At 38.4% G+C, this 25,304-nt stretch overlaps 1 protein-coding gene across 4 annotated transcripts in view; it reads left to right on the top strand.

The window, feature by feature from the left end:
* Nucleotides 1-25,304, top strand: part of LOC306883136 (teneurin-2-like) — a gene marked incomplete at its 5' end in the record, with an annotated part of 248,305 nt that overhangs the window by 160,492 nt on the left and 62,509 nt on the right. For all 4 annotated transcript variants that reach the window (XM_079438244.1, XM_079438242.1, XM_079438243.1 and 1 more), the window contains one exon: nt 16,797-17,035. In XM_079438244.1, coding sequence (XP_079294370.1) covers nt 16,797-17,035 — 239 coding nt within the window. The remainder of the gene's footprint in view (nt 1-16,796; nt 17,036-25,304) is intronic.

The following is a 25,304-nucleotide window of genomic DNA, read 5'->3' as shown; positions in this document are numbered from 1 at the left end:
TGATTTCAGGGGGAAAAATAATGATCCCTATAAGAATATAAAAGGCAATTTGAAATGGAATATGTAATTAAAAAAAAGTTGCTGCCATATTATGCTTAAAAGGGATCCAGCACATTAAGCTGAAAAGATCAGAGGTGTGTTCAGCTGTGTAAATAGCACAGAATGTCACATGGACAGACAGGCGCACAGTTCCTCAGTGTGGAGAGATGGAGGCTCGAGGAGTCTGTGTCTGCAGAGGCTCATCTCCTCTCGCCTCTGGGTCACACAGCACTAAGCCGACACACTAAAGTTAATAGGCCTATTTTTATTTTTGTATCAACAGCAACAGAGAGAGCATTTTCACACACTGCCTGCCTCTCCCTCTGCAGGAGAAAAACACTGACCAAATCCACCTCTGCAGTTTTATAAACTTAGAGAAAGTTTGGAGGAAAATTTCCAGCCTTGTGATGCAACAGCAGCCTCTTGTGATGCCATGCTCGTGAGAGTTTCAGTGGGAAGCTTTTAGTCTGCACTTTTTTAGTTACTTTTTCATGGACAAATAAGTTAATCTGTGAGTGGTGCACTGTATGTATAGTCAGTTGGGAGCTGGGAATGACATGAGTTCCCATAGGATGAACGGATCATTTCTCTTCACTTCGTGTTTTTCTTTAACTCATGTTTGTTTTTGTTTTTTGTTTTTAATGGCCTGACTTTGACTTTTTCCAAATGTATTATTTTCAAAGGGTTTTTTTTTTTTTTTTTTTTCAAACAAATGCAGACAATCTGTGCATTTGTTTTAAAATATTCTAATATTTTGCAGGTATATTGCTGAACTATTAAATAATTATTCAATATATTAAATATTAATTAATTTAGTTATTTAATTATTTAAATAAGTACTTTAAATGTATTTAATTATTATTTATTTGTAACTTTAATTTACGTAATATATTAATCACATTTTATTAAACACTATTTTCATACATTTAGTGTTTTTGTTTTGTTTTGTTTTTGTTTTTGTTTTTGTTTTGTGTTTTGTAACATTGCATTGCTCCATGTCTAATTCTGAATCCATTGTGTTTTATTTCAAACTCAGTAGACTTTAATGTAAAGTGTGTAAATTGTGTTTGAAGTGTCTCTTACTCGTGTAGTGGTTAAAAAACCAAAGAGATAAGTTTACATGTGCAACAGTTAGTTTATCTGATTAATTTGTGCCGTTTGTTTATATCAACATGCAAATGTAAGACAGTGTCTTACATTTATATACTTACATGCAAATATATATATTTCTAGCAATGAACAACTAAATTTAACATTCATCTCTCTCATCAGTGATTATAACTTTCTGTCTAAAATGACCCCTGCTATAGAAGGCTAAGCACAAATAGAGAGGTGTTGGAATATAATCTCTCTGTGTTGCCATCCGGATGGTTTTGTGACTGAGAAAGAGTAAGTAGCATGACATTTAAAAGCAAAGAATATTTTTATGGAGGTCATGCCTGTTTCTCTTTAGGTGGATGACTTTTAAAGGGGTTTAGATTGATTACCCTGTATATTCCACCTACAGATTAACACCCTGAGCCATTTAGACAGGAATACACAACTCCGTGTGTGTGTGTCCTCTATGTAAATTCTGTTATATTATAGGTCAGGCTATTTCTTGCTGAAGTAGAAAAGCAAACCTTTCTCTGAGAGGTGCCTGCACAGCTGCCAGTACTGCAAGATTGATTGTCAAAGTAAGCAGTTGTCAGACAGGTAGAGGGAGAGGAGAGGGACAAGCTGGGGGGAAAGGGGGAGGATCCGAGAGATTGCTTCGGCTGGGAAGGAGTGAGAGGGAGAGATCGGAAAACAAGGAGGAGGGTGGAATCGGTTTTCGGCAGCATAAATGACTGAAGATGGCTCGGTCCTGTGAAGGCATGATTTCCAATCATGGAGTGAGGTCTCTTCACCAGCTGATGCCTGCTTCAATTTTGTTCTCATCTCAGGATGCCGCGAGCTGCTCTCTTCTCTTTCCATACAGACTCGTGCACACTCAAATTAGATTCCATAGCAAGTCGCAATATCACAATTGAGCCAAAGAAGAGGAACGCTTTCACATGCACGGCGTGGGGGATGTTTTTGGAGGTGTGTGTTGTGGTTACGGCCCGGCTGGTGTTTGTTTTTGTGCGTGTTTGCAGCAGGGTCCTGTGTCAACTTCTTAAAGTGCAGTTTAGGTCCGTGTGCCACGAGAGAATTTGATTTCTCTGTTTGTGCAGATATCAGAGATTCAATTTGACTTGTGCGATATGCTGTGCACACATTCACAGGTCCGTGAACTCCTTGAACCAGATGCCTCTGCGGTTATTTGATGTTGCAGTATCCATTCTGCATCATTTCACCTCCATTGGCTATGGGCAATGTAATTTTTGACCTCAGAGGATGATTCTTGTGAATGTTTAATTATAGCGTTTGCAGTCTCACTCATGCTTTTTATTCTCTCACACTCTTCAGCACAACCATTGATGTACAGACTTTACTCAAATATTTTTAGCATTTCAGATAATTTGACTAGATGCAGTGATATAAGAGATTGTGGTAGATGTATTTATTCAAAGTTTAGCATGAAAATCTCACTATGACTTAAAACATCCCATTTTACATACTTCTGACAATTAAGGGAAGGGACTACATGTGGTAAAGATAGCAGTAACTCATTTAAAGTATAATTTGAAAATGTGTTTCATTCCAAATCTTGCTGACAGCAAATATGTGGTCTCATTAGTAAAATTTCACAGGCAGAAAAAGTCCTGTAATGTATAGTCCACTGAAAGTGAGTTGAGGTTGAATATCCAAGTGTAGTTTAATTGATAAATGTGAATCAGATAAAAATCAACCGAAATCAACACCGTGACATGGACTAGAATAGACTCGACTTGATCTGACCTTAACATTAACAGACTAGACAAAACTCACCAATAGTGGGTTACAGCAACAAAGTAATCAATACAATGAACCAAAGACAAGCCAGAACTGAAATTCATGAAATATGCATTTAGGAATTGTTTTGCCCTCATGTGGTTCCAATTTGGGTGGATTCCTATTCAAATCACTGGATTTCATCAGCGAAAATGCTAAACAACAGAAATTTGACAGCACCTTAACGATGCCACTGTATTATTTGCATACTGAATTTTGATTGGCCTTTATCGTACATTTTGTGGCAAGTTCTACTTTTGTCCTTCATGAAAATGCAGTTTGCATAGTTTTTTGTTTTTTTTTCTCAGAAAAAGAGGCAAGGAGAATTGTTGTGCAATTTCAGGTTGTAAATGCAGCTTTTAAGGGAGAATAAAAGCAGGAAAATTGTCCTAAAAGAAAATTGTTTGAATTCCCGAGCACAGGCTGAGAAGTGAACAATGCAAAACTCTGCTTCTCTCTGCCTCTTTTCTTTCATTCCCTCTATTCTTCCCCCTCCCTCTTTCTCTTTCTCTCTCAGACTTGATCAGTGGTTGCCAAGGTATCTGTGTGGGGCAGATTTAAATTCTCAGCTGCGCTCCGAGGCCAATTTGTTATCCTAACGGGAGCCAATCAGAATACAGGTGCCCGCAGCTCGCTGAAGATTTATGGGCCCTCTCTCTGCTCGTGCCGCACGCAGATCAAATTCTGGATATGGCGCAGCAATCCCAGCAAACATAATTAGAAACGTTTTTGGAGACCTCTGTTTTGGTGTTTAGACTACCCATCGCCCATAGTTGGATTGCAAGAGGAGAATGTGGAGAAAAACAAAGTTTAACAAAACTGAACAAAGTGTGATTCAGGTCAGGAAGAAACTTGTCTTGGTGAACTGTCTGTTCTCATTCTGGGTGTTTTGGGATGTGGGCGTTCCAAAAAAGAAAAAGCAGTTAAAAAAGTATTTTACTCCTATTACAGCATACACATAGAGGTATTTCATGGCCGCGGTCACTTACCTGTCTTGATAAGCGCTGATGTTGGTTATTTAAAGTGGAAAAGTGATGTATATAATGAGGGTGTCAATCAGAGGCGTGTGGGCAGCGAGTGTGAGATCAGACAGTTAAATGGGGGATAGATCTGGAAATGGAAAGTTAAAAATGAATAAATAAACACTATGGTGTCTGACACTAACTACATGTTTGGTGATGAGGGGTCTTCTGGGGCTGTCACAACTAATGAGTGGCAGGGGCTGTTTTCAGCAATGCATATTTAACAGGGCTCAGTGACACACACACACACACACACATAAAGTGAGAACACACACCTGTCTGACTGAGACATGGTCATTAATCAGCTCTTGCACACGACACATACAATGACCTCAACAATGACTTCATCAGCGCCTGCAGAAAACTTACAGAAAGTACCTGAGCTTATCTCCTTTCTTTGTCTCTCCTCTCCTCTCCTCTCCTCTCCTCTCCTCTTCTCTTCTTGTATCATCTTTCTCTTTGTTTTGTTTTAATTTGTCTTGTTTTGTCCCATCTTAAATATCTTGTCTCTCCACATCTGTTCTTGTCTAATTTTAACTCCTTTCCTCTCCTCTTCTCTCATCTCTTTGCCTCATGTCATCTCATTTTCTCTAGTTCAATTGTTTAATCTTCTCTTGTGTCATTTGTCCTCTTTAGTCTCCTCACTTTGGTTCATCTCTTCTTGTCTCATCTCCTCTCATATCAGCTCATTTCACCATTTGTCTCATCATTTATTTTTCTCCTCTGATTTCTTTGCCTCTCCTCACTGACTCTTCTTGTCTTGACTCCTCTATTGTCTCTTTAGGTCTCCTTGTTTCTCTTTGTTTCATTGTGTATCATTTTATGTCCTCTTCTCTCGTCTGATATCCTCTAGTTCATTGAGCCCATTTCCTCTTCTCTCCTATATCTCCTATGTCCTTACCTTTTGATTCCTCTCATTTCTTTATTTTATCTCATCTCGTCTCATCTCTTCTGGCCTCACATCGTCTTGTTTCATCTCATCTCCTCCCAGCTCTTTTCCTCTTGTCATCTCACTTCTTGTCTTGACACCTCGTCTGTCTTCATCTTCTCTCCTCTGCTGTCCTCATTTCATATCATCAGGTCACATCTCAACTCATCTCAAGCTTTTTTTTTCTCCTCATCTGATCTCTTCTCTTCCAGTGCCTTTGTTTCATCTTTGTTCTCTCTTGTCCTGTTTCCAATGTCCAATCCTCATCTTGTCTCCTTTCTCATTTCCTTATTTCCTTGCTTATTTCCTCTTGTCATTTCCTAAGTTGTCTTCTTTCCACATTTTCCATCATTCCTTGTCTCCTCTCAGCTCTTCTCCTCTTGTCATCTCATCTCCTTTATCTCCTCTTGTCTCATTTATTGTCTCTTCATCTGGCTTCATCTGGTTTTGTCTCCTTTCAATTCTATTCCTCTCCTTGTCTCCTCACCTTCTCTTGTTTTTATGTCTTTCTGTCCTCCTCTCTCCTGTCTCCCAGTAAATAAGTCATGTTCCTCACTCAGATCATTATGTCCCTGGTTTCTCAGTCCCTGTGGACTTTGAATAGTGCAAAGCTGCCACTGTCTCCAGACTGTCCTCTGCATAACCCCACCCTGTCAGCACTCCTTTTTTGGGCTCAGTCTGGCCTCTCTTTATTTCCTGTCCACCCCCTGGTCTGGCCTCATCTCTCTCTCTCTCTCTCTCTCTCTCTCTCTCTCTCTCTCTCACACATCCCCATCATCTCAGTTGGCTTCAACTCTTCCCCCAGCTTCCCTCCCAAACAATGCTCGACATAAATCACTGTCAATTAAGCACGCAGTGTAAATCAAGCATTTTAATTTCATTTCACAATTAAGCCACTCCATCCGCATTCGGCTTCCCCTTACCATCCCGAGATGAAATGAGCTTTCAATAGAGATTCAGCCAATAGGTATGAGTTACACTTCAACTCGAGCGCGCACGCTTCCAAAATGACCTTAATTAATTTCCCTCCGTCACCCCTGTCAGCTGGCAAATTAGTGGCTGCAACCTTCTGCCTGGGTAAAAATGATTTGGCATTTAAGTGACTGACTTGACCTTGCGAGTTGCCCGAATTCACAGTGGCGGAATGACACGGAGGCGGCCCGCAGGAAGCGAAGCTGTATTTTTAGACTTGCACTTCGGCTGCCTTCCTGTCACTCTGCTGCTCATTGCAGGCCTGATTACTGCCTACCTGTAACCTGCTAGCTTCCCCTTTACAGTTTGTGCACGGTCACACCTGACAGGAAGTCGCGAAGGGAGAAGGCACGGGTTCAGATAAAGGCATGAAGCTGGAGGTGGAGGTACCGCCTGTGGCATCACACCATCAATTGGGGAAGCGAGAAGGGCGGATAGAATATTACAGAGAGCGAATGTGAATACGAAGAAATGCGAGATTCCGCTTTTTTCCGCTGTTGACCGAGCTTGCTGGTTCATGCACACAATTATTCAAGCTCTGCATGTGTTTCTGCACTAGTGTGTGTATGTGTTATACATGCGTGTGCGAGTCAGTGAGGCCTAAGGCAGTGTAGATGTCACCCTCAGCTGGGAATTTTTTTTTAAAACTGACAAATCTTTATGTAAAGCCACCGTGTGGAATCCTCCATGTGGCCTCCATTCATTATACTGCTGCATTATTATCATTTATTAGCATTCATTACGTTTATCAACCTGCTCTCACTCTCTCCATCTCTCCCTTATTGTTTTTTTTTTGACAGACTTCTATCTTTTTCTTTTGTATTTCTTCTGAGCTTTATTTTCCCTGTAGGCTTGTGGCGAGAGACAGATGTGGTGGTTATGGAGTCATGCCTTTTTTTTAAGGAATCAGATTTTCTTAATAGGACAAATTAAACGTGAGATCTAAAGGGGCGTGAACTCACTTTGCTGTGAGTGGTGGTATACAGTCTACCAATTCTGGTATTTTTCACTGTTTATATAACTCCATTTGTCCATTTGTACTCATTTCACCAGTAGGTGGCAGCACGTGACTCTCTTTATGAGTGAAGTCATTGACTCATATATGCAAGCGATTCCTTCAAAAACACCGATTCCTTAGGAAGGAAACAAGTGAAAGTCTTTGAATGAGTCATTGAACCATTTACTCAACTTCCATCAAAAACATCGATTCAACAAACAAAACAAAACATAACAAGTGAATGTTTTTGAATGAGTCATTTAATATTTATATTAAATTAAAACATTGGTTCAATCAGGAACTAAACAAATGACTCATTGAATTCAGAATATGATACTATAGTATTACTCTTGCTGTTTCTATCATATAATGATATGGCTGAAATGGTAAACATATTCTGATAGTATGCTATTCTAAATACAGTCACTATCTTTATGATCTTTGACTATATTTTATGGTGTCAGTTTACTCTGTTTTTGCTCCACAATCATAAACTGACAAACTGGTACCTTCGCTAAAATGCAATTGCTTTTATATAAAATGTATAATATGTATTGTAATACTGACAATATACTTTAGTAGTATCTGGTCATGTTCTCTTGTTTAAATGTACAGAATTTAAGAATGCACTGTATGTGCACTGTAGGGTAAACCTTAAAAAATCCCTCGGTGATGGGTTCGTTAGGTACTGATCCCAGTAGTCCCAATCTGGCCAGATTCTAGGGGGGTTCAGTCTGTCCATCCATGGGTGAGTGAGGGATGATAGAGGGATCTATGGGGATAGGCTGATAAGAGATGGGGGTAATGAAAGGTCTGGAGCACGACGGAACAAAAATCAGCTCTGGAAATGGAATCCGCCACTGGAACGTGTCCAGAGATATTGGAAGGCATCTTGTGGAAAGAGGCTATTAAAGATCACAGGAGTGAGCAGCCTGGGGCTGTTTCCCTTGTAGGTTAGAGGTATGAGGGATGGATGTATCTGGGGGGTAGGGTGTGGGGTCCGGTCCAGAGACAAGCCGCAGAAAAGCTGACCGCAGAAAAGCTCTCAGCCTCTCGATTTGGTCTTAATAGAGAACGGGACCTGATAAAACACGACAAACCCCATGACCCCATGCTAATCACAACAGCAACGTGACCACAGCTAATCCATTTTACACTACATCTCTTTTTAAAACTGCATCCGTACTGCTGGCGCAACCGGGATTTGTGAGAGACTAAAGTCCTCATTTGCATGGCAGGAAACACCAGCATGGGTCTCAGAGCAGTAATTAACTGCTAAATTATTTAAGTACAATGCTAAATTGTACAAGTTTCATCAATAATCTATTGTAGCATTAAGGCTATGTTAGCGAGTATCACCGCTAATGAGAGCAGCACAGTAGAGAGACTGGAGAATACCAGTGTGGCAACAGAGAGACGCTCTGACACTTACTTTCCGAGTGATGTAATTTCTTAAAGGTAAAGTGTGTCATTTTTTTCCGGTGTTAAATATCAATAAATATTAATTTTGTCATCATTTACTCAACCTCATGTCTGACTTACTTTCTTCCCTACTTTGCACCGCAAAAAGAAAACTGACTTCTGATGCAGCTCTCGTTCTCACTTAAAGGTGCTATTATGTAGGATTTTGACTAAAAATACCATAATATGTTTGCAGATATTTAAGAAACATGCTAAGTTAACATACTTGTTTATCTGAAAAATAATGCTACAGTCAGTTATTCTCCTTTGAAAATGTGCATTCCAGCCCGGAATGTCTGTGTTTGTTATGGTTTGTGAAACCCGCCCACTGCCAGTTTACCCAATTGTATTTCGGCACGCCGTGTTACCAGTAGGCGGAAAACACAGCGTATTTCATGTCATTAATCGTTATGTGCGCTCGTTCCTGTAGGTGTCGTTAATCTGGCAACCCGCGTGTGCGTCAAGTCTGAGGAGGAGGGGCTGGTGAAAAAACCTTCTCCAATATTTTGAATTTGGACTGCAATACCTAGTTCAACCGCTAGGTGTCAAGCCTACATACAGCAACTTTAATGGGGTCATCGGATGCAAAATTCACTTTTCAAGTTGTTTGAACATAAATGTGTGTTGGAAGTGTGTGTACACATCCATCCTATAATGAATAAAAATCCACCCAGAGTTTTTTTTTTAAATCCCTATTTTGAAATCCCCTTTCTCAAATCAGGCTGTTCTGAGAGCCCTGTCAGAATGGCATAGTTCTGTACAGGCCCCTCCCACGATATTTGATTGACAAGACCGTCTTACCTTAGACCTGCCCTGAGAGAGCTGAGAGCTGTCCGCCATTGTGTCGACTCCGGTGCAGGGGAAGACAAGATGTCTCCGATTAAGCGACTGAAGTGTTTAGCTGTTGGATGTAATAATGAATCTAGCAGTCATCATTTACTCAGGATATCTGAGCCGCTGAAGATGCAGTGGATTAACACTGCTTTCACTTTGAAGTGAATGCGCCAATTCCCGATCTACATAAATGCGACTATGTTTGCCCGAATCATTCGTTATCCAGTTTTATCTACAGAAGAAGTGAGTATAAGGGTTTTTTATGAATCTTTGCAAATCACCTTTCCTAATAATGTGCTAGTTAGCCAGTTTCGCGGCTGAAGTTTAGTATGCTCCATAGATATACTTAGATGCCTCATTATCGACTGATTCTATGGGCCGCGATATGTAAGCCGTCCCCCATTTTTGGAACGGTCTGCGAATCTTTGAGTGCATTGACTGTGTGCGTCGTCAAGTCAAGTCAAGTTACCTTTATTTATATAGCGCTTTTAACAATGCAAATTGTGTCAAAGCAACTGCACAATATCAAAATAGGAAAATAGTGTCAATAATGTAAAATGACAAGATTAAACACTCAAATTTCAGTTAAAGGCATTTCATTATTGAATTCAGTGATGTCATCATCCAGCTCAGTTCAGTTTAAATAGTGTCTTTGCAATCAGGTCGACGATATCGCTGAAAATGAAGTGTCCCCAACTAAGCAAGCAAGAGCAGCAAGGAACCAAAACTCCATCAGTGACAGAATGGAGAAAAAAAACCTTGGGAGAAACCAGGCTCAGTCGGGGGGCCAGTTATCCTCTGGCCAAACGAACCAGCAGTTCAATTCCAACTTCAGCAAAGTCAGATGGTAAGGGCTCAACTGGTTCCAGTGGTCTTTTCCTGATGGCTGTCTAGGTGACGGGGTCCTCACTGTGGATCTGTCTCTGGGGCTCATCTAGGTGTCCTGGTCCCCGCTGACGTTCAGGGCTGTAGAGGTTGTCTCTGGGTGCTGATCCACCATCTGATCTGGATACGAACTAGATCTGGTGACTGCAGGATTGGGTGGCTATGGTGACCTCGGAATAAGAGAGAAACAGACTAATATTAGCGTAGATGTCAATCTTCTTATGATGTAACAAGTACATTGTGTGTTATGGGAAGTGTTCCCGGTTTCGGTTGACCTAGTTAATGCAGCCTAACAATCCTTTAACGGATTTGAATATTAGAAGCGTATTAGTGTGTTATGTGTATGCCAGGTTAAAGAGATGGGTCTTTAATCTAGATTTAAAATGACAGAGTGTGTCTGCCTCCCGAACAGTGTTAGGTAGATTGTTCCAGAGTTTGGGCGCTAAATAGAAAAATGATCTGCCCCCCGCAGTTGATTTTGATATTCTAGGTATTATCAAATGGCCAGAGTTTTGAGAACGTAATGGACATGGAGGACTATAATGCGATAAGGTCTCTCTCAAGTACCGAGGAGCTAAACCATTCAGGACTTTATAAGTAATTAACAAGATTTTAAAATCTATACAGTGTTTAATAGGGCGCCAGTGCAGTGTTGACAGAACCGGGCTAATGTGGTCATAATTCCTGGTCCTAGTAAGAACTCTAGCTGCTGCATTTTGAACCATCTGTAGTTTGTTTATTTAGCGTGCAGAACAACGGCCCAATAAAGCATTACAATAATCTAGCCTTGAGGTCATAAACACATGAATTAACATTTCTGCATTTGACATTGAGAGCATAGGTCTCAGTTTAGATATATTTTTAAGATGAAAAAAAGCTAGAAACGTGGCTGTCAAATGAAAGATTGTTATCACACCTAGCTTCCTGGCTGATGACGAAGAATTTACAGAGCAGCCATCAAGTGTTAGACAGTGTTCTAGGTTATTACTTTTGGGGGTTTTTGGTCCGATAATTAACACCTCTGTTTTTCCGGAATTTAGCAGTAAGAAATTACTCGTCAACCAGTTTTTTTATATCGACTATGCATTCCATAAGTTTCTCAAATTGGTGTGTTTCACCCGGCCGTGAAGAAATATAGAGCTGAGTATCATCAGCATAACAGTGAAAGCTAACCCCGTGATATTTCCTGATGATATTTCTCAAGGGTAACATGTAAAGCGTAAAAAGTAACGGCCCTAGTACTGAGCCTTGAGGTACTCCATACTGCACTTGTGATCGATATGATACCTCTTCATTCACTGCTACGAATTGATGGTGGTCAGATAAGTACGATTTGAACCATGCTAATGCACTTCCACTAATGCCAACAAAGTTTTCTAGTCTGTTCAAAAGAATGTTGTTATCGATAGTGTTGAACGCAGCGCTAAGATCCAGTAGCACTAATAGAGAGATACAACCACGATCAGATGATAAGAGCAGGTAATTTGTAACTCTAATGAGAGCAGTCTTAGTACTATGGGATGGTCTAAATCTTGACTGGAAATCCTCACAGATATAATTTTTCTCTAAGAAGGAATATAATTGTGAGGATACTACCTTTTCTAGTATCTTTGACAGAAAAGGGAGAATCGAGATCGGTCTGTAATTAACTAGACTTTTGGGGTCAAGTTGTGGTTTTTTTAATAAGAGGCTTAATAACAGCCAATTTAAAGGTTTTGGGGACATATCCTAATGACACTGACGAATTAATAATAGCCAAAAGGGGATTTATGACTTCTGGAAGCACCTGTTTTAGTAGTTTAGCTGGAATAGGGTCTAACATACATGTTGTTGGTTTAGCTGATTTTTCAAGTTTATACCATTCTTCCTCTCCTATAGTAGAGAATGAGTGGAACTGTTCCTCAGGGGATCTATAGTCCACTATCTGATGTGATACTGTAGATGACGGCTGCATGGTTTCAATTTGATCTCTAATAGTATCGATTTTGGAAGTAAAGTAGTTCATAAAGTCATTACTGCTGTGCTGTTGGGAAATGTCAACACCTGTTGATGCTTTATTTTTGTTAATTTTGCCACTGTATTGAATAAATACCTGAGGTTATGTTTGTTTTCTTCTAAAAGAGCCGAAAAGTAATCAGATCTAGCTGTTTTTAATGTTTTTCTGTAGGATAGGGTACTTTCCCACCAAGCAATACGAAATATCTTTAGTTTAGTTTTCCTCCAGCTGCGCTCCATTTTCCGGGATGCTCTCTTTAGGGCGTGAGTGTGCTCATTATACCACGGTGTTGGACTGTTTACCTTAATCTTCCTTAAGCGTAAAGGAGCAACCGTATCTAAAGTGCTAGAAAAGAGAGAGTCCACAGCTTCTGTTACATCATCAAGTTTTTCTGCGCTGTTGGATATGCTGAGGAATTTAGATAAATCATGAAGATTGCTTGCAAAGCAGTCCTTTGTGGTTGAAGTGATGGTTCTACCATATTTGTAAGAAGTTGAATTTACAGCTTTAGCTATATGGAGTTTACACAAGACTAAATAATAAACTGATATATCATCGCTTTGCTGCAAAATTTCAACACCTTTAACATCAATTCCATGTGACAGTATAAAATCTAGAGTATGATTTCAACAATGAGTAGGACCTGACACGTGTTGTCTAGCCCCGATAGTGTTCAGAATGTCTATGAATGCTGATCCTAATGCATCTTTTTTTATTGTCAACGTGGATATTAAAATCACCCGCAATTAAGACTTTATCTGCAGCCAACCCTAACTCTGAAAGAATATCAACAAATGCTTTAATAAAGTCTGTATGGTGCCCTGGTGGCCTGTATACAGTAGCCAGTACAAACATCACAGGGGATTTATCATTAATACTCTCTAGATAATGTTATATGAAGCACCATTACTTCAAAGGAGTTATACTTAAAGCCTGTCTTCTGTGAAATACTGAAAATATTGTTATAAATTGTATCAACACCTCCCCCTTTGCCTTTTGGACGCTCATTTTTATAACAGTAATCTTGGGGGGTAGACTCGTTTAAAATAATGTATTCATCTGGTTTTAGCCAGGTTTCTGTCAAACAGAGCACATCTAGTTTATGATCAGTGATCATATCATTTACAAAAAGTGCTTTAGTAGAAATGGACCTGATATTCAATAAGCCAAGCTTTATGATTTGTTTCTCTGTGTTATATACATTTTTCATTTCTTGAACACCAATTAAGATGTTACTCATAAATTGGTTTGGACGTTTTTTGTATTTTCTAGTTCGGGGAACAGACACAGTCTCTATAGTGTGATATCTAGGTGAAAGAGTCTCTATGCCGGAACCGAACAATGTACAGGACTCCCTGAGCTAGTCGCATCCAAAGCAGTATCTACAGCCCTTACATTCTTACTGTCCTCAACTAAAGTTTGCATGCATGTCTCTAATTCTGAAATCTTCTGTCAACCTAACTGTTTCCCTGCATTTATCACATGTGAATCCCTCGTCACCGACACAGAGAGATAAACTGTACATGTGGCAAACAGTGCAAACAACAATAGCAGGAGAAGAAGCCATTACTCACCGTGATTGATGAAAGATACCGACTTAACTTACCACAGTTGTTTGATGAACTCGTGAAAAACGGAGCGAGAGATAAATGAAACGGAGCAAGAAAAAATAAAACAGTAATAGATGTGAGTAGAAACACTTATGACAAGCTAACCGGCTAACAAATGCTAACGCGCTGCACTCGTGGTTTTAATTAAAAGCGAACGATCAAATTAGTCAGGTTAGTTTGATAGATAATATCAGAAATATGGTGGGAATTAAGTTATATTTTACCACTTAAACAACAGAGAGTGAAAGTAAGATAAAGATTCAACAAAAAAGCGAACAATCGCAAACCTCTCAGCAGCACGACAGACAGAAGCAATCAGTGATCAGCACATGGGTCCAGTTGTATGCCCTCCAGTCTTACTCCAGACTTCAGTGTCCAACAGCAAGTTATACTCTTGTATATCCTTGAATATTCATTGAGTATTATGGTGAATGTGAGATGACTGACGCGTCAACGTATATAGAGCGGTCGAATAGGGAATCTACACATATCTATGGTCTGCTCATCACTCCACGGAAGAGAAGGGCGCAGTCAGCAGAGCTCACTAGCATTCAAAGAAACATGGACTAGATCAGCAGAGCCGATTTTGACAGGCTTTAAAAGGTGTTGTTTACACTACAATTGAGAATTTTTAACCAAAGTTTGATAGACTTTTCGGTTTCACTTTATTTTGATGGTCCCTTTAACACATTCTGTTGACTATAAGTAACATTGCACCTACATTTCTACTAACTCTCATTAGAGTGTTAGTAGTGTATTAGTGGACTGGTAGGGTTAGGGTTAGAATAAGTTGACATGTACTTGCAAAGTTACTTACAGTCAGTAGAGTGTCTGTTGGGAGACCATCACAATAAAGAGTCAGCAGATATGAAGCAAACAGTCTACTAATACTCTAATGAGAGTTTGTTGACATGTAGTTGCAACAGTACTTAGTGTCAACAGAATGTTCAAAGGGACCATCAAAATAAAGTGCTACCGACTTTTCATTAAGACCCTAAAGTATCATATCAACTTGTGTAAAATGCATCCGATGACCCCTTTAAGCATATTCCAAGTTTTTATTAAAATATCTTTTTTAAATGTATTTATTTTATTTTAATTTTTTTATTTTTTTCCATGTAATGTTGGTGTACTGTATGGCTTCAGTAGACTTGCTATATAGTTGACAAATCATACAGGCTGTATGGTGCTTTTAAGATGATTTTTTACTTTTTGTGTTTACTGTATGCATTCAATGTAAGAACAGTGTCTACTCTTTATTTAGTATTTGGTATTATGGAGTATTTATTTTTCACAGATAAAGTACATACAGAACGACATAATTGTGCTTAATTTGGGGTTAACTGTCCCTTTAAAATACATTTAATTGTTTAACCTGCTACCTTGGTGTCACATCAGTGTTAATTTTGTCACAGATTTTTGTTGTCGTAGTTTGTTTCAAATTTAGTAAATATTTTGTAATGTCATTATTAATTTTAGTCAGTTTTATTCTAATGCCACATTAATCTTTTAATATCAGGAGACCATAAGATCACAAGTACAGTTAAATTATATTTTATATTTATGTATATACAGAATTAAGGTTATATATACACAAAAGTTTTTGTTTTTCTCTTAAGATGGATTTTATTAAATATTTGTATTTTTATTTTTTTTGTATTGTATGTATATATTATAAGTGAAGTGACATACTGCCAAGTATGGTGACCCATACTCGGAATTCGTGCTCTGCATTTAACCCATCCAACGTGCACACACACAGCAGTGAACACACACACACCGTGAACACACACCCGGAGCAGTGGGCAGCCATTTATGCTGTGGCGCCCGGGGAGCAGTTGGGGGTTCGGTGCCTTGCTCAAGGGCACCTCAGTCGTGGTATTGAGGGTGGAGAGAGCGCTGGACATTCACTACCCCCACCTACAATCCCTGCCGGCCCGAGACTCGAACCCGCAACCTTTGGATTCCGAGGCCGACTCTCTAACCATTAGGCCACGACTAAACATCAACATTTAATAAGATTCAACATCTTATTAAATGTTGAATCTATAACCTGTAATGGTTATAGATGATACGGCAAAAACTTTAATACAATTAAATTTAAAATCTAAATTGACACAACTGAACAACTAAAATGACAATTTTAGTCAACAAAAATATTATTTTCAATGAAAAATGTCAAAGTTGTAGCATTTTTCAACATGTGAAAGTACAACAAGTAAGAACTCTTAACACAGTTATATAATCTGTGGCATCCCTGAGCACCCATAATCACATGAGTTCATGAAATAATGGACTTCTACCAAGAAAGAAACAACTTTTAGGGCATGATCAGCTGTTTGTCCAAACAATGGGAGGCAAGGGGGTAGCAGGAGTGTTTTGGAAACAATTCTGTTTAGTACAAAAATGACACTTTTAAAGCTAGTCAGGGGTAAAAGTGATTCGTGAGGCATTTGTTAGATCTTTCAGAATTGCACACCATAGTGAAGAACATTCTGTGGAATCCTGCCAGACTGTTGTTACATGGCTCTGTGGTCTATGAACTGCATTTATGATGTTTTCGGAAGCTTAACGCTGATTATCTCCGAGTGCGTTCTTTCTCACGGTAGTCTCAGTGCTGAGGATGGATATTAACTAATCACGTCCTGTTTGTCTGCGCCAAGAGTCCATTTATGAGGCTATAATGATTAATCTCACTGTGAAGTACACAGCAATATCCTCCTGTCTAGATTTTTTCTTCTCATCAGCTCGACAGAAATTACCCCGTACCAGAAAATCAAACCGCTGCGGATGGTCTCAGTGAAGTGTGTGTCTCTGTACAGTATGTGTTTGTTGTACCTGAAAGGAGCGGAGGCTTTTGAATTATTGAGTGACTTTGTTGTGTAAGTGTCCCTCAGTGGGCTGGGACGGGCCTGCGGTGCTGTGTGTTCGTGTGTCATATGTCCACTGCTCCACACTGAGGCGCTGCATTCACTGTCCTTCACCCCCAACAAGCGCCTGCGACACTCAGCGGTCAACACAACACACACGTACACACATGTACCTTAGAGCTTAGAAAGGGAGGATGCAGTAAGGAGATTTGATACCAGGGATGGATGTGACCTTCCACGTGTGCTTGAAATACTAAAAGCGCTATTTATCTTTCTCTTTTCTGCAGGCATTTCCTGTTTAAGACCTCTTCAGGGACCACTCCTCTCTTTAGCAGCTCATCTCCAGGTTACCCCTTGACATCCGGCACAGTATATTCTCCTCCACCGCGACTCCTACCCAGAAACACCTTCTCCAGAAGCGCCTTCAAGCTGAAGAAGCCATCCAAGTACTGCAGCTGGAAATGTGCCGCCCTGTCGGCGATCGCTGCCGCCGCCCTGCTGGCCATTCTGCTGTCCTACTTCATTGGTAAAATACCTCATTCTCTTTTTTTTTGTCTGTAACCTTTCAATGAGCGTTTTTTTGACTGTGATGTACATCTCTTTTTATAATCGATTGAGAGACTCATTTAGGCATTATAATGAGCACTTATATCTGTACAAACACTGATTTGGTAATAGCAATAAGCAGATAATTGAATTCCACATAGAGATTAAGTAGGCTATTCATCATTAGTTTGCGTGCCTGTGTGTGTGTGTGTGTGTGTGTACATTTTATCCAGATGCTGCTCATTATTGAATGTGCCTGAGGAGAAATGTAGAAATGTTACCTAACTCATACCGGGTGATCTGTGACTAGAACTCACCAGTTACATTGTTAAGATCTAAATTATTAAAAGCAACGTTTCACCTTGTGCTTTATGCATCTAAGCTGCCCAGCTGGCTTTAACCTGCGTATTTTTTAAAAGGACTCTGATTTTTATAGAAGTACATTTCTGCCACAGGGATGGAAATATTATAAAAATGTAAGGTAACACTTTACTTGAAGCCTTTATATAATGCATTATAAAAGTATTTTATGTAATGCATCATATGATCTCATTAATAATTGTACATTAACACATGAGAAACAACCAGGAATCTGCAAATATTATAATGCATTTTAAATTCGACAGTTATTTACAAAAATATATAATGTATTACAGTGTACATTATAATTACCTTTGTAATGCACTATGCATAAAGGCTTCAAGTCTTACCAAAGTGACATTATGATGCATACAGTCACAATTTTGAAATAATACAGTTACCACAAAAAAGTGACAGCTAGCCTTTAATTATTTTTTTACTCCATGGGCTTAGATGTTTCTTACATTACCCAGGGTTCATTTGCAAAGGGTATTTATTTATTTAGTTGATTATAGATATGTATAAATGCTAGAATTATAATGCGTTACAACAATTCCAATTTGCTTATTAATCAAAGATGGCATAAGACCCTCTTAACAGCTAGTTTATTTAAGTATTAATTGAATAAAGGTTGAATAAGTGTTGTTGAAGGTACTAATTGTAATCAGAGAACTGCTTTAATCAGAGGATTTTGTATTATTTTGTGTTACTAGTCCAGTTTAAAATTTCAGATTACTAGTCATGTAAACTACATATACTTGTGAATAATTATTTCAGTCTCTTTACAATGTGCCCGTTTACTTTATGAATATCCATGTCAACCTAAAGAAAACGTTTGCCGATCGTGGAGGACACTTTAAATGCAAAGCACTGCCGTGAGTCTTTAACCCCACACTGCGTCCGTGAAGGGCACGCTTGAGGGGGTTATTATTTTCAATAAGGCCTCTCTGGTTTCGTGTTTTGTGAGTTTATGCTAACGTCAGTTATCGGGTAATGGAGAAGCGGTGGCCTTCCCCTCACACCTCACAAAGCATCGTAAAGGACCCCCAGTGGAGAACAGAAATGAGTCCTCGCTCTTCACACTGGATGAGTTTAATACTGAGGGTGTGAACAGCATGAGAACGCAAAGTAAATTATAAAAAGGTACACTCTCAATGAACATCAGAGAGAAAGTGAGACAAGGATAGAGATGCAAAGCCACATACACAGAGACACAGAGGTAGAGGTTGGCTTTCTGTGGCCTCTATTAGAAGCACACCTGGGCTGGGGAATTTTGGTCTGGCAGGATGCCTCAGTCCCCTCTGTGTCTCTATTTAAAAGCCCCAAGCAAGGGTCAGATGTGTCACATGGACCCGCGCTGCCCCTCTTCTCTCTGGGGACCCCACTCAACAGATGGGGTAGTCAGCAAGTGCAGGAGTCAGCGCAAACGCCCTTGTTCTTCCTGCCTGCATCGCTGTACATGTATTCAACTACCTGTCTGCCTTTCCCATGTCCTTCCACACTCTTTTGTGCTGTCTGAAACTCAGCTCACTTATCCCGCTCCAGATATAACCACATAGATATCCACTTACTGAAGCTGGGAAGGTTTAAAAAGTGTGTGGACACTAAAGTGATACTTGAAAGTGCCACTTAAAAAAAAAATAATATTATTATTATTATTTAAATTTAAATAGTAGTATATTTTAAAATGTAATTTATTCTTTTTGATTTTTTTTCAGTAGTCAATGTCGCATGATATTTCTGATATTTCTGATATTTCTGATTTTAATATGCTAAATTGCTGTCCAAGAAACATTTCTTATTATTATCAATCTTGAAAATAGTTGTGGTGCCTAAGATATAGTATATTATTTATTGTAGAAACCATGATGCATAATTTGGATACATTTACAGGATTATTTGATGAATAATATGTTCAAAAATCAGCATTTATTTTCAGATTTGATCTTTTGTGACATTTTAAACATCTTTGCTGTCATTTTTTTTATCAATTTAATGCATCATTGCTGAATAGAAGTTAAAAATAAATCTTCCTGCCCCCAAAATTTAGGATGGTAGTGTATGCATTATATAACCAAATATCAAGTGCTATTTATTTTAAAGATGAACAAAGCACTTGCTTGTTTTGTAATGATACCACAAGTGTGATGATCTTAAATTGAAGGTAATTTAAAAAAAGGAATTAAAAAGATGTGTTTGGCATTATTTGTTTGCATATGCCACTGATGTGTTATGTAATGCAATGAAATGTATGCATTTTTAATTATTACTTAGTGTCCAAACACTTATCAAATAGTAGTGACTCATACAAAAGCCATATATTGTTTGAAAACAGATGTTGAAATTTTATTTTGGTTTGAACAGGATTCATTCTAGTGGGAGGATTCATTCAGTGAATGTGTATTTACTTTTCTAAAGGTAATTCTAGCTGTACTGTCAGCAGTATTCAGTGGATGGAGGTCTTAACTGCCGGAAACTGACCCTGCTTAAGCACTCTGACGGTGTGTTTATGGACGTGTTCACATTTGTGTGCGTGTTTGTATATTAGTACATCCCCACAAACAGATAAATGTGCCACTGCAGCATTTTCCCCAACACAGACGTGGCTGCTAGTCCGCTGAGAGCTTCCCAATCTCCCTGGGAATGGAGGAAACGCACAGGGGATAAAATAAAAAGTTATTTTTATTTCCTCATCTTTTACTTGGAGGCCTGAAAGACTCCTTTTTGCTTCATTCTCTTTGGGGATGGATAACTGTCCCAGAACGGCACCAGAGCCCCTGAAAGCACAAATTCAGCACCAGGAGAGGAGGACTCACAGATGCTCGTACTAACACATTTCAGATCCCTGTGGCTTACATTCTCACACACACACACACACACACACACACACACAAACACACGGGTGTGCAGAGCAGTTCTCTATGAGGAGAGGAAAAGAAAGGAGAAAAAATAAGTTGGGAAGAGGAGATGCAAGAGCAGTGTCAAGATGAGATGAGACAAAAGAAATAACCTGATAAATGAGACCTGATAAAATGAGGTGAGATTAGACAAGAATAGCCCAGATGAAATACAGTAAGACTAAAGAAAAGGATTAGGCAAAATAACACAAGATGAGACCAACGAGAATGAAACGTAAAAATTAGACAAGATTAGAAAGATTAGACAGGATGAGATAGTAAAATAATTCAAGTAAAAAATAAGCGAAAAGAGACAAGAAAATATTAGGCTAAATGAGAAGAGACACATCAATATGAGACAAGACAAGAGAAACAGTAATGAGATGAAACACACTAGATAAAATGAGACAATTTAACACCATATGAGACCAAACGAGAAAAGAGACACCAAGATGAAACCAGGCAGAGATGAGATTAAGTGTTAATAGAAGTGTCGAGACAAAATGTGATTGATTGAGATGAGAAAGAAATGAGACATAATAACACAAGATGAGAAGAAAATTGTCAAAACGAAATAAGAGTAGAGATGAGACCAGAAGAGAATAGACTTTGAGACAAAACCAGGGAAAGAGGTCAGACAAAATAACCCAAGATGAGGTCAAATGAGAAGGAAAACGTCAAGAGACGAGAAACAAAGATGAGATGAGGAGAGAAGCATTGAGACCAGATAATGAATCAATAAAAAAAGATGAGACAGACAAGATGAGAAAAGAAGAGAAGCATTAAAATGAGAGAACAAAATTAGAAAAGGGATCAAACAAGATGAGATCAAACGAGAAGAGAAGCGGTAAGATGAGACAAGGGACTAAGATGAGAAGAAAATGAGACTATAACAAAATGAGAAGAGAAACATCAAAGTGTGATTAAGAAAAAATGAGAACCAGAGACAAGACAAAAAAAAACAGGATGAGAAGAGAAGAATAGTGTCAAAACAATGTAGAGAAGAGATGAGACCTGATGAGACGAGACAACAAGATGAGAAGAGAAACGTCAAGATGGACCAGAAAAAATGAGATGAGATGAGAAGCATTAAGACTAAATAATGAGTCAATAGAAAAAGAAGAGAAAAAATAATACAAATGAGAATGGAAGAGAAGCATTGAAGTTAGAACAAAATGAGAAAAGGGATCAAACATGATGCATCGAAGTGAGGTAAGGCAAGGAGAAATAGAAATGAGACAAAAAAGGATGATGAAAGAAGAAAATTGTCAAAACAAGATAAGAGAGTGTTGAGTAGAAATGAGACCTGATGAGACGAGATGAGAATAGACATGATGAGACATGTACAAAGAAGTGAGACAAACAAGAAAAACAGAGATATGAGAAAAGAACAGAAGCATTGAGACCAGATCAGATGGTCAACAGAAAAAGGTGAGGCAAAATAATGAGAACAGAAGAAAAGCATTAAGCGATGAGGATGAGACCAGATGGGATCAAACGAGAAGAGAAGCATCAAGATGAGACGAGAGAATGAAATAAGCATTTAAACAAGAAAGAGAGTGAGCACAAAAGAGATGCATCAAAGTGACATAAGACGAAACGAGAAATGATGAGACAGAAAAAAAAACAGGATGAGAGGAGAAGAAAAGTGTTGAAACAAGATAGAGAGCACAGAGAAGAGACTGGTTGCATGCATTCATGACATCACTCTCGTCACTGTGTTGTGAGGCTGCTACAGCAGGGATGAGGTTGCTAGGATACAGGTGAGCGGTCCTAATGCAAAAGAGAAACAGGTCTGTCATCATATGTTGTGGAGAAGACAAACGCTCTGCAGCTCCCTCGCGGTCTCGTCTGCACTAAAGACTGCTTGATTCATTGGCCCAGAGTGATCAAAGAAAGGAAGGAGGAGATAGAGGGAGAGCGGACAGGGGCAGATGGAATGTGTAACAGAGATAACAAGGTTTAGACTCCATCAGGCTACATGCTGATTCCACAGGCTGCAGTCTGGATGGCTCGGAGCCCGGTGAGGAACAACACCGTGTCAGATCCGCAACAGGAAGACGACGACTCACTTATATGGTACACTGACATATAGCTAAAAGAGCTATATACACTAAATACTCACAGAAGACAAGTTATGCAAACTTGCTGAGAAGGTTGTGAAATAAAAGTAGACCATTTTCTTGGATAGTTGGTCCTGGAACAACATCCATCAACAATCAGGTTTTAGGCTGAGGGTCAATGGTAAGGAAGCTTAAACAACATTTTATCATTGCCTGCTGATTTTAGTATTATATAGGGATAAGGCACAAGTTTTCTTTCTTTCTTTCTTTCTTTCTTTCTTTCTTTCTTTCTTTGTATATTTTTATTTTATTTCATAGTATTTTGTATGTAATGTAATTATTAATATTAAATTACAAAATTATTAATATGATTTTTATTTGTATTATTTATATTAGATTTATACATAATATAAGATTATATATTTATTTAATATAATATTATTTACAAATGATTTAATTATAAAAATTATAAAAGTATTTGGGTCTGGTGTCTCTCATCTTCCTCTTGACAATACTCTATAGATTCTCTATGGGGTTCAGGTCAGGCGAGTTTGCTGGCCAATCAAGCACAGTAACACCATGGTCATTGAACCAGCTTTTGGTACCTTTGGCAGTGTGGGCAGGTTCTAAGTCCTGCTGGAAAATGAAATCAGCATCTCCATAAAGCTTGTCAGCAGAAAGAAGCATGAAGTGCTCTAAAATTTCCTGGTAGATGGCTGCATTGACTGTGGACTTCAGAAAACACAGTGGACCAACACTAGCAGATGACATGGCAGCCCAAACCATCACTGACTGTGGAAACTTCACACTGGACTTCAAGCAACATGGATTCTGTGCCTCTCCACTCTTCCTCCAGACTCTGGGACCTTGATTTCCAAATTAAATGCAAAATTTACTTTCATCTGAAAAGAGGACTTTGGACCACTGAGCAACAGTCCAGTTCTTTTTCTCCACAGCCCAGGTAAGACACTTCTGATGTTGTCTCTGGTTCAGAAGTGGCTTGGTAGCCCTTTTCCTGAAGATGTCTGAGCGTGGTGACTCTTGATGCACTGACTCCAGCTTCAGTCCACTCCTTGTGAAGCTCTCACAAGTGTTTGAATCAGCTTTGCTTGACAGTATTCTCAAGCTTGCGGTCATCCCTGTTGCTTGTGCACCTTTTCCTACCCAAATTCTTCCTTCCAGTCAACTTCGCATTTAATATGCTTTGATACAGCACTCTGTGAACAGCCACTCCTTTCAGTAATGACCCTCTGTGACTTACCCTCTTTGTGGAGGGCGTCAATGTTCGTCTTCTGGATCATTGCCAAGTCAGCAGTCTTCCCCATTATTGTGGTTTCAAAGAACAAGAGATACCCGGAATTTATACTGTAGGGATGGTCATTAATTGAAACTCAAATATAAATATTCTAATATTTTGAGATACTGATTTTTGACTTTCATGAGCTGTAAGCTCTTATCATCAAAATTAAAACAAAAAACTTTTGAAATGTTTTACTTTACATGTAATGAATCTAACATATATGAAAGTTTCATTTTTTGAAACTAGAAAAAAATTAACTTTTTCACGATATTCACATTTTTTTAGATGTACCTGTACACCTTCTTGAGCCATCAATGTTGCAGTGTTTGTTTTTTAATTAATTATATAGAATCCCAAGCACCACATAACTGTTCATCCCCAGAGCCATGTATTATTTTGAGGTCCAAAACAAGTTTGTCTACCATTTAAAATACAACAATGTATTCATAACTATCAAATGATGTAAATGACTAAATGGTGAATAAATATAATAAAATAATGAAAGTAGTCCCCTGGAGTTGTGTCACTGGTGTTACCGTTTAACAAAAATAGTTTATTTTGAAATCAAAATCACACTGATGACATCACTTGACTTCCTTTTTCCTGTTTCCTGAAGATCTATGAAGAAAGGCCAATGATAAGTCCACTGTCTCTTTTCATAACAGAAAGCTCATGATTTCATAGCTTTTAGTTGAAATTTTCTTTATTGTTAGGGAATTGTAAAAAACTAGAATACAAATGGATTAAACTACTAAATTTGGCGAGTATACCATGACAGACAACATGTGGTTTGATAGCTTGCAGCAGACATTTTGTAAAATGCATTTTTTATGAAAATTGTGTGTTACTGTCACTGGTGTCACCTTCCTTGTGAGTAAATAAATACACAAAAGATAAAAAAGGTAATCTAATAATGTGGTCTAAGTTTAAAAGTTAGAAAAATAAATATATTTTAGGACATCTTGCCATACCAAAACTACCACATGGGTGTCATGCCTTAAAATATTTTATGACTGCCTTTGTATTTAACATGAAATTAATAAAAATGTAAGTTACTAATTATATCACTTTCATTGTACAGAACACAGCAAAGGAAACTTATATTATCAAAGAATGTTATCATTTCATTATCAAGACTTCAGTCTCAAAAACTCCCATTATAATCACTGAAGCTGTTTGCACTGTGAAATTAATCTCTTACTTATCATTATTAAATTATCATAAATATCAATATAAAATTACATTTATTATAAATTACTATAATATAGATTATTACATTTATTGAAATTACAAATGTATTTATTGCAAAATCTATAACAATACTACGTAGTTTTTTTTTTACTATTTTATTCATAAATTTATTCATTCATTCATTTGCCTGCAATGCTTTGGTGAAATGTACTACATGTACTAGATGTGACAAGAAAGTAAAATGAATGTTGCATGTAATTAGGATTTGATAGGAATTTTGTTCCAGTACCAGCAAAATATGTTGCTCTAGTAACATGTCCTATTTAAAAAAAAAAAAAAAAATAGCATGCAGAGAGCTACATACAGCTAGATCACTGTGCATTTTCAGAGCACATCAGTGTCCTTGAGCTGGGAAAGTTGTGCGTGGGTAAGGCGATA

This window comes from Barbus barbus (assembly GCF_936440315.1).
Source record: "Barbus barbus genome assembly, chromosome: 17".
Lineage (NCBI taxonomy): Eukaryota > Metazoa > Chordata > Actinopteri > Cypriniformes > Cyprinidae > Barbus > Barbus barbus.
This window is presented reverse-complemented; position numbering and strand designations above follow the sequence as displayed.